Below are 15,742 nucleotides of genomic sequence, written 5' to 3'. Positions count from 1 at the left end.
CCCCCCTCAGCCTCCCAAGTAGCTGGGACCACAGGCGTGCACCACCACACCCAGCTAATTTTTGTATTTTTTTGGTAGAGATGGGGTGATAATTTTTGTATTTTTTTGGTAGAGATGTATTTTTTTCACCACATTGCCCAGGCTGGTCTTGAACTCCTGGACTCAAGCAATACACCCACCTCACCCTCCCAAAGTGCTGGGATTAAGGCGTGAGCCACTGTGCCCAGCCAAGCTGTTGCAAAAATTATGTCACGCCACACTGGCTCTTCATAAACCACTTTTTTAAAACTCAATAATAATATTTTCAAAATATAGCTTTTGGTGACCCTATAACGATTTCTATTTTCTGTAACAAATCCCCTAGTTTAGACATTTAGATTGTTTCCAGTGATTTTGCAATTATGCCAAAATACTATGATGAGCTTCTTAGTACCTAAATTTATTTGCCTTTTCTGATTATTTCATGAAAAACATTTCTGAACTCTTTTTCTGGTGCTCTAATATATGTTTTCACTATAAGAATTTCTTTCAGCTTTATGGACCTACGTGGTGGTTTTCTCTCTGAATTCTAAATTTCTGTTTGATGCCTTATAATAATGTTCTTCATGTTTCCTTTATCCTTAAAAATATTTCATAGGCTGAGTATCTGAACTGAGTAGGTAAAGCTCTCTAGGCTAAGACTCAGTTTCTTTCCTAACCTCAATATGTTAATTCAGCAGAACAGGAAACTATGTTTGTATTTCTATAGTGCTGTTATTTAGGAGAGGCATCAATGGTTTAATTCACAGAAGTCAGTCTATTAAACAATTATATACAAAGGTTTGATGAACACCTTGACATTGTTAGTGTGAACCTAAAAATGTCCTGAAACTGGTACATTCATCTTGAATGCCAGCTGTTAGGCTGTGGAACTCACAAGTACGTGTGTACCCACTGTTAAATAAACAGTTTCTAAATGTGGCCACTGAGGAATTTCCTTCCCTGCCTTAATACTGAAGGAGAAATTTGCATCTTGTGATTTATTATTTGTTTTCTGGCAAACCAATACTTCTACAAATAGTCCACAGAAGAACCGGTATTTTCAGAGTGATGACCATTTGAACTTTTTGCCATTTGCTGAAGTAACTTGTGTTTTATGGTAAATTTTTCACATGCATTTACATGGAGCTGTCTGAGCCGCCTGCAGGGAAGTTGGGACTCTAACATGAGGATCTTGCCTTGCTGGGAAAAGAACATAAATTAACCCAGGGAGCTTTGAGCATGTGATCAAGGTTGGATGAATGCCACTTTTACCTAATTACATGAGACTTTGAATTGTGGAAAACAAAGCCCAGCTTACAAGAAGTCCAAATGAAATACTGATTTTCCTCACTGACAACTTTTCTGAGGGGAAGAAAAGACCCATCTTTCCCTCCAGCATGAAATTGTGAAAGACCATGAATTGCCACACTCAGAGCCAGCTAGGAATGCACATTCATCAGAGTGTCAGCAGCAACCATAAATTTTGCCCGCTAACTGGACTCAAGAGTAAATGAGTCATTTGTACCAGAGCAAAGCTCCTGTCGGAGGCACATCGCGCGCCTGTTGAGCAGCCAGCCAGGTAGAATTGGGAGTCCTGCTCGCAGCCATCACGGTCGGAAGCCTTCAAGAGGAATAGATTTGCTACTACTTCAGGAATGCCAGCAGTTCTGTTTTGCTTTGACTTATGTTTCTGTAGTTATAGAGAATGTACATCTGCCTCACATAACTTTATCTAGTCTTTTTGGTGTCACTTATGTCCTTGTTGCTTTTCCCCTGAAATCTTTCATTCGCATCCCACATACCCCCTCATTCTTTTGCTGTGGTTATATATATATATATATATATATATATATATATATATATATAACCATATATATATATATATAAAAAATGAAATTTACCATGTTAGCAATTTTTAAGTGTACAGTTTGGTGGCATTAAGTACGTTCACAATTATCCCCACTATCCATTTCTAGAACTTTTTCATCTTCCCAAACAGAAACTCGGTGCTCATCAAACAATAACTCCCCATCCTTCTGCACTTCTGCCCCAGGCCCTGGCTTTATCTCTTCTACTTTCTGTCTCTATGCGTTTGCCTATTCTAGGTACCTAACATAAGTGGAATCATATAATGTTTGTTCTTTTGGTGACTAGCTTCAGTTAGCATAGTGTCCTCCAGACTCATGCATGTTGTAGCATGTGTCAGAAATTCGTTTATTTTTAAGGCTGAATAATGCTCCATTGTGTGTGCATACCACATTTTGTTTATCCATTCATCTGTCAATGAACATTTAGGTTGTCTCTACCTTTTGGTTATTATGAATAATGCTACTCTGAAACTGGTGTACAAATATTTGTTCCCTCAATTCTTGTTAAATAAAATTTTAGAACTGCCTTTAAGAGGTAGAGGGGACTAAGTTTAGAACCAAGAGACAGAAACAAGAGGATTTTGAATTAAGATTAAACATCCTGGGGCCGGGCATGGTGGCTCATACCTGTAATCCCAGCACTTCAGGAGGCCAAGGTGGGCAGATCACTTGAGGCCAGGAGTTCGAGACCAACCTGGACAATTTGGCAAAATCCCCTCTTTACTAAAAATACAAAAATTAGGCATGGTGGTGGGTGCTCCTATTCCCAGCTACCTGGGAGTCTGAGGCCTCAGAATCACCTGGACCTGGGAGGCGGAGGTTGCAGTGAGCCGAGATCGCCCCACTGCACTCCAGCCTGGATGACAGAGTGAGACTGTGTCTCAAAAACAACAACAACAACAACAAAACCTCTTGGAAGTAACGCCTATGTCCTGTAGTTATAGAGAAGGTAGCTTCCAGAGTGACTGGCCATCTATAGGATTTGACAAATATTAAAGATGAATAATATAGTAAGAGTGGTTCTTTTTACATCCTTTCCTTTTGTTTTTAACTCTAGGCCTTCAAAACTAGCGTTAAGCTACAAAAATCCTGTCCCTGATAGTTGACCTTAATTTTATGATTATTAATTTTTTTAGAGCTGAGGTATTGCTCTGTTGCCCAGACTAGAGTGTAGTGGTGTGATCATAGCTCGCTGGAGCCTTGAACTCCTGGGCTCAAGCAATTTTCTCACCTTAGCCTCGACCTTAACTTTAAAATGAGGATTTGCTTGGAGAATGAGGAAACTTCACTTTTGAAACACCCAAGATCCTCAATAAACAGTGGGAGAAGTTTTGTTGTTGTCTTAAGAATAAATCATAATACGTATAATTTCGCTTTTGAAGGGTTTTTTCTTTTTCATTTTTAGAGATAGGCTTTCTAGATACAGGTATGCTAAATCATCTTTGTCTTCCTTAAAGTAGCAACAACATTACACTTTTTATAAAATCAGCTATTTTAGGTAATAAACATTCAACCAGTTAATTTCTGATATGCGATAATAATGCAGCTTTGTTGAAATAGTATTTAAAGGTACAAAATTCCCCCCATTAAATTCTCAATGACTTTCAAATTACTTCATCTGTAGGCATTTCATCTTCCCTCTCTGTACAGTGTGGTTTTGCACATATCACTTGAAGTTGTCATGGAGATAAACAGCTTACTCTGGGACATGTCTTGATCCTACTAGGACTGAATTAGGTGGAAATGTTGATAACTTAATTATTGAGTTATTGTGGCCTGAGAGAATCTATACACCTATTGAATAACTTCTTTTTTAAGCATCTTATTCCCTCTTTTCAGGGAAAAAAAAAATTGAGACCACTGCCTGGGAAGTATGTTGAAGTGCTTGTATGCAATAGATGTAACCCTAATCTGCCTTGTTCATAGTGTTATAGTTTTTCCATTTTGAAATATTTTACAAATAAAAAAGGCAAAATGTAATATATCCAATTCAGTATTACTAAGATCACACTATTATAAATTTTAGGTTTATGGTGAAAGAATAAAAATGAAAGAATGAGAATGTTAATTGCATGATAATGTTTTACTTACATTCTGGTTCAAGAGTTTCTGAAATTGCATTTGCTGAAAGATGACAGAGCTACGGTTCCAACTTTGGCATACTTAAAGGTGGGGATGGAAGTGTTTTTTTCCCAGGAATCCTGATAAATTATTGCTTGTTTTGTCAACTCATTCTTGGTTAATCAAGAATATTGCTAATAGATTTTTCACACCTTTTCAGCTATGCAGAAGGGAAAATAAAATGCCCAGTTTGATAATAAGTGGAAAACAGCTGGGGTCAGCACTCAAGATTCCAGGGAAATGAGCTTGGCAAGAGTAATTAAGACGGTGGTTCTCAACCCTGGCTGCATAAAAGAATCTCAGGCGTCAGCATTTTTAATCTCGCCAAGTGAATCCAAGTCAAGGTTGAGAGCCACTGATACAAGAGGAATTGGAAAGGGAAACTGAGTTAGGAGAGTATTTTGATAGTCTAATTTAGAAATAATCAAGACTTCAGTTAGAAAATTAGCAGTGAGATATCTAGAACTAGAAACTACGGGACTTCGTTTCCATTCAAGGGAGAAAAATGAAGCAAAGATGTCATCTTAGAAGTGATGTTTGTAACCTTGCAACTGGGTGAGGTTGCCATTGAGGAGGACCAGGTAGAAATCTTGGAGAGTTATCCACATTTGTGGGTGGAAGAAGGTTTAAAAAACAACAATAATAATAAGGAGAATGAGTTGACTATGGTGTCAGAGGCTATGGACTGAGAATTTTCAGGTATTTTCATGAATATCTCAAGAGCAATTAAGAACAGTATGGTGATACAAAGTATAGAAAGCTTCATAAATGTTTTCAAACATACTACTTTTTTGGACATATTTTCTTAAATATATACTTATTGGGTATCTTCAAAGTTGTACTTTGTAAAGGTACAACTCTACAAAGTTGTAGTCTTGGGATCGAAGAAAGGCAACCAGACTTAGGAAACAGGAAACAAACTTATGAAACAGACTTATGAAACCAGACTTACGAAACAGGACACATAGGTTGTGGCCCCAGCTCTCCCCCTTCTAGCCTGCTGACCTTGGGTATGCCACTAGCCCAGTTCTCATTTTCCTAATCTGATAAATGGGATGACAGTGTGTGCTCTGCCTACTGCAAAGTTTGTTATTCCCTTTAACTTAGACAGCAAATGTGAAAATGTGTTCTTAAGTATATAGAGAATTATACCAATAATGCGTTGTAGTGGTAACCTTTTTGCTGATGTTCATAAGCACTTTAGTACTGAGACACTTTGGACAGCTTGTATTCCCGGCGAAGAGGTAGCATAACACTAGTCTCAGGTAATCCTCTCTTGGGGGAGCTCACCATCCCACAGGGAGGATGAGATAAGGAAATAAATAGCTGTAAACATAAGGGCATACATGATATGAAGGCAGGAATTGTATTGCTAATGTATTCCTAGTGCTTGAAACCTGGTAGGCTGTCCTAATATTGATGGTATAATGTAATACAAGGTGAAAAGCCATGTAAGTAAAATGCAATGGTAATTTTGAGAAAGGAGAGATTCTAAACCTGGCACATTGCCTGGATCATAGTCATAGACAAATATATGATGAATTAACGCATAACAGTTGGGGAAGGGGTGCCTTGCCCCAGAAAGCTACTTTGGTTAGTGTGCAGCAAGAAGAAGTTGAAATCATATCAGATACAAAATTTAGAATTACCAGCAAAGGAAAAAAACAGTTTTTAAATCTAGAAGACTCTAAACTACTCAAAGCCAAGTCCATGAAAGTCAGAGAAAACGGTGAGGGTCAGAGGAGAAGCCCTCTGGAATGGTGGTATACTCAAGCCGATCATTTATTCACTGTTTTGGTTACAATTGCATCTCACACAAGAGAAAAAGGTGTTGCTTGTATTCAGATGTGTACTGGTAATCCATGTACTGCAATGTTCTGTTTTAAATGTGGCAAGTGAAAGGACTCTCACCATGTCATCTTCCGTCTGTAGGAATAGATAATCTCTATGAGAGGGCGCTTCACATCCGCAAACTCCTCCTGACTTTGCCCAGGTCGGTCCTTATAGTGATGAGGTACCTCTTTGCCTTCCTCAATCAGTAAGTACCTGAATGCTCTGACAAAAGGCCCATCTGAATTCTGTCTTTGTTCTTGGATCCTGCAAAATGTACATTGGGTTCCATTTATCAGCAGCGTCAAAGAGAAAAATGATTGAATATAGACTGAAGGTACATTTTTCCTTAGCAGATCAACATCATGGATAGATGAAAGCCCTACCCTGGATGTAGAAACTGTAGCCACAAATGCAAAGATATTTAAATATTACTTAAAAAGAAAAAAAACACTTCACTGAAGTCATTCAGTGTTTTTCCAACTTCCATCCAAAACTGTCATGAATGTTTTTGTCAAAATGATGGAAACTGGCTGTTCGTTGCGGAAAATTTCTGTGACTTTTTAATATTGTAGTCGGGGATGGAAGAAAATCATAGATGGGAGCTGTACACAGATCCAAAAAAGAATTTCTGCAAATTCACTGTAATGAGACCTTATCAAGAAGAAAATACCTCAAAATGTTCTCTTAAACAAAGTAACAAATCTTTTAAATTACTACATAATTTTCAAAGAACTTTATTCTTTTAATTTCGGCAACTTGATTTTCAGCTATGCTACTTCCTGCTGTATGGGTTCCGTTATAAGAACAGCTTCCCCACGTCCTACTAAGAATCCCCTTGCTATTCAGCATTTCAGTTAAGCAGCTGGAAATAAAGAAATGCAGGGGCATCAACTTCTTGAATAAACTTGGGGAAATGCCTTCTCATGCTAGCATGGATTCTCCTTTCCTAAAATTCGGGTATTTTCTTTTCGGTATTTCATGGGACATTTGGAGTTCTCAAAAGCCACGGTGACTTATTACAATCCTGCTGACTAGTTCTGAAATCATAACCACTCAGCTTGACCCCAGGAGCCAAGTATCATACAATAGGGAAATGTTGGCAGAGAACCATACAGAAAGAAACTCTACTGCTGACCTGTGGTGCCTAAAACATTCACAGATGACAGTAGCAACCCCTTTGTACATTAATCACCACCAGAAATAGGCAGCATCTAGAGAGATAGGTTTAACTATGTTTAGGCTAGACGCTGTACATTTTTACCTTTAAGGAAACACAGTCACTCAGGCAGTTTTAAAAATCCAGAGGCTTGCCTGCCCCGCCTCCCCACCACCACCACCACCATACCCCGGGATGGAGTACCTTGCATTCCTACTGGCCCCCTCCATACCATTCCTACCAAATCTTCCTGACACACCCGAACAAAATCCACTGTGAACTAATAATCCATAATGGACTAGGAAAGCAGTCTGTTAATTAAGAAAGTTCTCAAAACCTGAACCTAACTCCTCACGCATCTCAGAAGAATGGCAAATGCACCATGGGTGTTGCTGGCATTGCTTCCAGTGGTGCTACCCAGAGGCCCTCTGGCTGGTTGCATCTGCCTTCATGCAGACACAAGGGCCCAGCCTCTAGGGCAGGATGCTTGGGATGGGGATTGTGAAAAGAGAGATAAGCTATTATTTTACTGCAGAATCAAAACTTGGAAATAACATTTTTACATCACGTTTTTGTTTGCAAGCCAGCACTAAAGACCCAGAAAGATTAACTGTGACTGTCTCCACTGAGCTGAAGTGTGTCTTTTGGAAATTAGGCCATTCTTATTCAGAATCTCCATTTTCAAGATGATCTGTAACATGATCATTTACTGTTATTGTGAATTTTTTTAAATATTGTGTGTTTGAGAAATGGCAGAAGGGAAAAACATATGTTAGCTGTGGAAATTATGCTTTTGTATTTTCTACTTTCTAGACTATCTTATTTCCAAAAAAAGGGTAAAGTATGTCATGTGGTATCTCAGTTTCTTTGTATCTGTCATCATCTCACAAAGGTAGTTGAGTCTCCTTTTTCTCCTTCCATTTGTCATATGTTCACCTGGATTTTACATTTCCTTTCAAGACTGACATTCTATACACTGAAAGATAACATATCTAAACTCTCCCTAGAACAGGGAGCATAGCAATAAAGAGCTGGCTTATTTTGATTCACTGTGAAAATATTTCACAAATACCCATTGAATAGAATGTAGAAATTAGTACTAGACAACTGGAAATCTCCCCTACAGTTTGCAAGCCTTGCATAGAGTAAGAGAATTGAGGATTCTTTTCCCCTTTTCTTGTATTTATAACGGCTTCTGTGACACTGGTTGTCACCTAGCGTTGATTGTCTTACCCAAAAGCAGATTATAAAGCCTGGAGTTATTTGCTCCTTTCAGTAGTTACAAAGAAAAGGTTCTTTGTTTTCTTCTATGCTTTCCCCAAGATTTATAGGAGAAAACTAAAAATCTGAGATATATTTGAATGGAGAGAAGACAATTTTAAAGACATCTATAAAGCTTTATGGAAATCCTTACTGTGTATCCCAAATTTACTTGAGGAGCATTTAGAGCCTGACTGTCAGATTTGCAAATAAAACTCGTTTACGTGATCCTGGTTTCCATTGTAGTGAATATTATATTAAGCCCCCTCCTGACTTTGAAAAATGCAACTTAATTAAGTAAATAGGACTTAGAATCCCCTCTCAGTTTCTACTTTGTTAAGGTCATACGTCATTTCACTTTCTTTGGAGTTTGCTGAGCCAACTTAAAGTTGAAGTATCTTATTAAAGTATTGAAGTGTCTTCTTATTAAACATGTATGCCCTGTTCTTCTCTTTGTTCTTTTATAAGTCCTTTCTTGTTTCCTTTTGTAGTCTATCACAGTACAGCGATGAGAATATGATGGACCCTTATAACCTGGCCATTTGCTTTGGCCCAACATTGATGCCTGTCCCAGAAATACAGGATCAAGTGTCTTGCCAAGCACATGTGAATGAAATTATCAAAACCATCATCATCCACCATGAGACTATTTTCCCAGATGCTAAAGAGCTGGACGGCCCTGTTTATGAGAAATGTATGGCTGGAGATGACTATTGGTAAGTCTAAGACTTGTAGTCCTCCTCTCCCACCAAAAATTATGGAAATATAGCTATCCATTTGATTAGAAGAAAGAGTTTCCTATAAGCCACCAATGCTTCCAACTTAAAAGGAAGAAGCAGTAACACTTGAGATAAATTTTAGAATACTAAGACTCATGGAAACTCATATTTATCCCTCTCTTTTCTGCAAGGACTCTTATCTTTTAAATAAATCTACCCTATCATGGTTTTGATAGAGAAAAAGGGTTCTGATATTATATAGAGCTATATTAACTTTTATCATTACATTAAATAAAGAAAAGATAACAGATTGACATTTTATTTTTCAGTCTAAATCAGAGGTTTTGGTTTCATATAAAATGTTTTTAAATTCTCATTTTAAAGGAGCCCTGTCAACTAAATGTGTTTTCATTCTTATTTTCGTTTTCACTCTTACTAACGAATATAATTCTAACTATAATTATAGTTAGACCTTTAGGTCATTTTGAGTAAATTTATTATATTCATGTATTTTTGAGATAAAATTTTTAGCATGGCAGTATTGCCTCCCATTCCATCCATGTTGCTGCAAATGAGAGGATCTCATTCTTTTTTATGGCTGAATAATATTCCATTGTGTAGATATACCATAATTTCTTTAATCCATTCATTCGTTGATAGACACTTAGGTTGTTTTCACATCTTGGCTATTGTGACTAATGCTACAATAAATATGGGAGTGCAGATATCTCTTCAATACACTGATTTCCTTTCTTTTGGATGTATGCCTAGCAGTGAAGGTCATTATGTTAAGTGACATAAGCCAGGCAGGAAAGACAAATATCACATGTTCTTATTCATATGTGGAGCTAAAAGAGTGGATCTCATAGAGTAGAGAGTAGAATGGTGGTTACCAAAGGCTAGGAAAGGAAGGGGAATAGAAAGGATGAAGAGAAGTTGGTTAAGGGCTATAAAAATACAGTTAGGTAGAAGGAATAAGACGGGTGCAGTGGCTTGTGCCTGTAGTCCCAGATATTTGAGAAGCTGATGCTGGAAGATCATTTGAGCCCACGAGTTTAAGGCTGCAGTGAGCTCTGATCACAACACTGCATTCCAGGCTGAGCAACAAAACAAGACTCTGTCTCTAAAAAAGAAAAAACAAAGGTTGGGCGCAGTGACTCATGCCTATAATCCCAGCAGTTTGGGAGGCTGAGGCAGGCAGATCACTTGAGGTCAGGAGTTAGAGACCAGCCTGGCCAACATGGTGAAACCCCGTCTCTACTAAAAATACAAAAATTAGCCAGGCGTGATGGTGCATGCCTATAGTCCCAGCTACTCCAGAGGCTGAGTCAGGGGAATCACTTGAACATGGGAGGCAGAGGTTGCAGTGAGCCAAGTTCGTGCCACTGCACTCCAACCTAGGTGACAGAGCAAGACTCTGTCTCAAAAAACTAAAAAAATTTAGAAGGAATAAGCTTTAGTATTCAGTAGTACAGTAGGAAAATTATAGTTAACAATAATGTATTATATATTTAAGAACAGAAGAATTGTAAGGTTCCCAACATGAAGAAAAAATAAATGTTTGAGGTGATGGATATCCCAGTTACCCAGATTTGATCATTACACTTTGTATATGGGTATCAAAATATCACATGTACCCCTAAAATATGTACAACTATTATATATCAATTAAAAAATAGCATAGAAACTTCCATTTCTTGAGCCCCTATTACATCTCAGCTGCTTAGTGCATGTGATCTCTTTTATTTAGCATAACCACTCTACCAAGTAAGTTAAGAAAGGCCAAGGAGCCTTCCAATGATTAGTAGTAAATCAAGGTTAGGTGTGTGAGATTCCAGAGCACACGTGAGTCTCCTCACTCAGCAGCCTCCCTGCCCACCTCAGAAACTGCCCTGTGCAGCTGGGATTCAAGAGAGGCTGGAAATAGGTTTGTCTAAATCCCTCCTTCTGGACCCTGCTCACAACACTTTCTTTCCCATTTTCTTACCAAAGACTCAGTAGAAATGGAATGAGTAGCTGATAATTAAATAACTGAAAGTACTTTTTTTTTTTTTTTACTTGAATCATAGTATGGTCATATGCCTTAAGAAAACTGAGTTGACTATTTCCAGAAGTACTGTTTTCTAAATTAAGAGCGAAACATACTAGATTCCTGTTCTGTAGCATATTCACCAACTTTACACATGAAGTTCAATTCAAAGTATTTACTTGAGTACTTACTATGGGCAAGATACTGACAGAGCTTGGCTCTGGGAAGGTAAATGAATGCAACTCAACCCTGCTAAGACACATGATTTTATTTTCATCATTGTATTTGTTTTAAGGCCAGTACCAAAGGTATGGTTAGCATTTTTTTTTTTTTTTTTTTTTTTTTTGGAGACAAAGTTTCACTCTGCTGCCAGGCTAGAGCGCTGTGGCGCAATCTCAGCTCACTGCAACCTCTGCCTCCCGGGTTCAAGCGATTATCCTGCCTCACCTCCCAAGTAGCTGGGATTACAGGCATCCACCACCATGCCCAGCTAATTTTTGTATTTTTAGTGGAGACAGGATTTCACCATGTTGGCCAGGCTGGTCTCGAACTCCTGACCTCAGGTGATCTGCCCACCTTGGCCTCCCGAAGTGCTGGGATTACAGGCATGAGCCACTGTGCCTGGCCTGGTTAGCATTTTTAAATATTAGGGCTATGTCATTAAGCTCTGCTGTCTTGTTCATTTTATAAAAGAGCAAGTTTGTAGATGTCTGGTCAATATTATTTGATGTATTATATTCTAGGACATTTTGTGATCGCTACTTTTTCCAAACAGAGTAAAAGTCCTATGATAGTGTTGTAGCCAGTAACGTATGCTTGACGGTGTCCATCTTTTTAAACATAGTGTTTTCTATGGGTACTGCTCATTTTAAACAGGAAGGCAGCAGTGTAGTAGTTATACTTGTCCCCCAACATCAGAAATGTAAATGGGCTTTTACAGTAATATTAGGTTTATATTTGTGGCCCATGTATTCCATTTATCAGCATGCATTTGAGGATTGCTGGTGACAGTGTTAAGGGATAAGTTTTAAAAGAGGATAAAATCATGATTCTCATACAGATATACAATGGACATGTGTCAAGAAAGATGGCAAAGATGCCACAACCAGTTCAAAGGAGACATCAAAGAACCACCAATTTATATGTAGTAAAGGAACAGCGAAATGAATTTGTAAAAACTGGTCTATCCATAAGGCAATAATCATATTCTACCAGAATTCAACTAATTTGTATTTCTGTGGATAAGAATTACTTATAATGCTATCCATTTTTGATAAGTTAACTTCTGTCTTTATAGAGTTGTAAAATAACCTAGTCAAAGGTGAATGTGTGTATCTAATATATATTCCCATAGGACAGCATAATCAATGGAGGCACCAGGATTCCGTTGACAGACTATCCAGTTACTCTTTTGCCCTTATAGAGTCTTATAGTTTTTGTTACAGTAGCAATTGCTCATTATAAAAATTATCTCAGGCTGGGCATGGTGGCTCACGCCTGTAATCCTAGCTCTTTGGGAGGCCAAGGCAGGAGGATCGCTTAAGCCCAGGAGTTCGAGACCAGTCCAGACAAAATAATGAGACCCTCATCTTTACAAAATATTTAAAAATTAGCCAGGTGTGGTGGCACACACCTGTTGTCCCAGCTACTTGAGAGGCTGAGGTGGGAGGATCACTTGAGCCTGGGAGGCAGAGGTTTCAGTGAGCCAAGATCACACCACTGCACTCCAGCCTAGGCAGCAGTGCAAGACCCTGTCTCAAAAAATTTTTGTCTATTTTAATTTCATATGAATTTCCATTTGTATTCTACAGTGACAGCCCATACAGTGAGCACGGTACATTGGAGGAAGTGGACCAAGATGCTGGTACAGAGCCCCACACAAGTGAAGATGGTATGCTCTGCCCTTATGCTATTATAAAACCTGTCTTTATATCCCTATTGTAAACATTGTTTCTATTAAAATTTTAGAGGCAAAGCACAGTGGCTCCCACCAATAATCCCAGCACTTTGGGAAGCCAAGGTTGGAGGATCACTTGAGCCCAGGAGTTCAACACCAGCCTGTGCAACATAGTGAGATCCCACCTCTATAAAAAAAAATACAAAAAATTAGCTGGGCGTGGTGATGTGCACCTGTAGTCCCAGCTACTCAGGAGGGTGAGGTGGGAGGATCGCATGAGCCCAGGAGTCCAAGACTGCAGTGAACTAGGATAGTGCCACTGCCCTCCAGCCTGGACAACAGAACAGACCCCATCTCAAAAACAAGCAAAAAAAAAACAAACAAAAACTAGTAGATTAAAAAATTCATAAAATATGTGTAAGGTATAAAAAATAACATTACAATGAAAACCAATGGAACCGCCACCAAGCTTAAGAACAAAGACATATTATTTCCTTTGCACTTCCCTGACCCGACTGCTTTACTTACCCCCTCAGGAGTAACCACTATGTTTGTGTTTTTAAATAGTTTCTTGTTTCCTTTTCTATTTTCTTAAATCTTCTGTAAGTGAGATCATACTGTATATATTTTTCATGAGATTTTTCTATTCAGTATTATGTTCTTGATGTTCATCTGTGCAGTTTCTTTTAGTTTGACTGTTTATTTTCCCACTGTATAATATTCCATTGTATGTATCTATTCCATTCTTGATGAAAATGTGAGGTATTTGCTACTTGTTGCTATTAAGAACAGTGCTACTATGCACTGTTAGGAACATTTTGAACATGTCTCCTACCGAAAATGTACAGGAGTTTCTCTAGAATGTATGCCTAGGAGTAAACATGTCTTCAGCTTTACTCTATACTGTCAAACCATTTTCATGAAGACAGCTGCTACTTACAGTTCCCTAGAGAAGGGGACATGCCGTGCCATGGGAGGCTACCGGGGGAAGCACCAGGAGGCAGAGGGAGAGTGAAGACCTTGGTGTGCTTTCCACAGGAAGGAATGAGTGAGGCAGGGTAAGCAGCTTTAGGGTGGGCTAGTTGGAATAATTTCAGCAGGCTCTGGGGCATTAGGGGATGTCCCAGGTTGTCTGGTACCTGGCCCTGGGGTGCTGAGAATACAGCAGCAGTGGCCTGGAGTGGGAGAGCCTGATCATCAAGGTGGTGGGGTGTTGGCTCCAATGGGCACGTTGGTGTCTGAAAAGTTGGCTTGTGGGTGAGTTGTTTACTAACCCTAGAGGGACTGTCCCTCCAAGGTCAGCAAGGCCCCAGATGTCAGAAGATAAAAGACATGGTTGATAATGTGTTTATCTATCTTTTGTAAAATTCCTGTCAAGTCTTTTGCCCATTTTTCTATTGAGTTTTCTGGGCTCTTTTTGTTTGGTTTCGCTTGGTTTTGTATTTGGTTGTTTTTCTATTTGATATGTGAGAGTTCTTTGTGGGTCCACATCAGGTCCTTTATTGGGTATATGTTTTGCAGATATCTGCAGCTGCTCTGTAGCTTTGCTTTTCAAATGCTTATTATGTCGTTTGCTAAACAGAAGATCTTAATTTTAAAGTAGTTAAATTTATCAATCTTTTCCTTCATGGTTATTTTACTTTGCATTTCCTTTAAGAAATCCTTCTGTGTCTTGAGGTAATAAATAATTCTCCCATATTCTCTTATTTTATTTTGGTAAGAACACTTAAATGTGCAGTACCTTAGTGTTGACCATAGGTACAGTGTTACATGGCAGATCTCTAGAGCTTGTTCACCTTGCTTGACTGAAACTTTATTCCCACTTATTAGTAACTTCCCATTTTCCCCTTCCCCCAGCCTCTGGCAACTACCATTCCACCCTTTGATTCTATGAATTGGATTCTTTTAGATACCTCATATAAGTGAACTTACCTAGTATTTGTCTTTCTGTGTCTGGCTTATTTCACTTAGCAAAATGTCCTCCAGGTTCATCCATGCTGTCACATATGTCAGGATTTCCTTCTTTTTACAGTCTGAATAGAATTCCATTGTATTGACCTATATTTTCTTTATCCATTCATCTGCCCATGGACATTTAGGCCATTTCTACCTCTTGGCTATTGTGAATAGTGCTGAAATGAACATAGGATTGGTAATATCTCTTCAAGATCCTGATTTCAGTTTTTTTGGATAAATACCTGGAAGTAGGATTGTTGGGTCACATGGTAGTTCTATTTTTCAGTTTCTGAGGAATTTCTGTACTGTTTTCTAAAGCAACCGTGCCATTTTGTATTCCCATCAGCAGTGTACAAAGGTTTCAATTTCTCCACATCCTTGGCAATGCTTATCTTTTCTTTTCGTTTTTGTTTCTTGTTTTTGAGACAGGGTCTCACTCTGTCACCCAGGCTGGAGTACAGTGGCATGATCTTGGCTCACTACAGCCTGGACTTCCCGGCTCCAGTGATCCTCCCACCTCAGCCTCCCAAGTGGCTGGGACTACAGGCATATTCTACCACGCCCAGCTAATTTTTTGTAGAGGTGGGGTTTTGCCACGTTCCCTAGGCTGGTCTTGAACTCCTGAGCTCAAGCCATTTACCCGCCTTGGCCTCCCAAAGTGCTGAGATTATAGGCATAAGCCGTTGTGTCCAGCCAACACTTGTTATCTTTTGTTTGTCTTATTTGTTTCCTAACACGGTGGGATAACCTCATTTGTGGTTTTGATTTGCATTCTCCTGATGATTAATGATATTCAGCATTTTAAAATATATGTGTTGGCTGTTTATATGTCTTCTTTGGTGCCTTATTGATTTATTTATTTATTTATTTATTTAGAGATGG

General features: G+C 38.7%; 1 protein-coding gene across 3 annotated transcripts in view; it reads left to right on the top strand.

Annotated features, from left to right (window-relative positions):
• Window positions 1–15,742, top strand: part of LOC105474026 (SLIT-ROBO Rho GTPase activating protein 1) — a 303,892-nt gene that overhangs the window by 265,967 nt on the left and 22,183 nt on the right. For 2 of the 3 annotated variants that reach the window (XM_071071504.1, XM_071071505.1), the window contains exons 16-18: window positions 5,943–6,048; window positions 8,751–8,975; window positions 12,819–12,898. In XM_071071504.1, the coding sequence (XP_070927605.1) occupies window positions 5,943–6,048; window positions 8,751–8,975; window positions 12,819–12,898 (411 nt within the window). Of the gene's footprint in view, window positions 1–5,942; window positions 6,049–8,750; window positions 8,976–12,818; window positions 12,899–15,742 lie in introns of those variants that run through there. The other variant, XR_011609066.1, reaches the window with a different exon arrangement.

Source organism: Macaca nemestrina, chromosome 10 (genome assembly GCF_043159975.1).
Source record: "Macaca nemestrina isolate mMacNem1 chromosome 10, mMacNem.hap1, whole genome shotgun sequence".
NCBI classification, from domain to species: Eukaryota; Metazoa; Chordata; class Mammalia; order Primates; family Cercopithecidae; genus Macaca; species Macaca nemestrina.
This window is presented reverse-complemented; position numbering and strand designations above follow the sequence as displayed.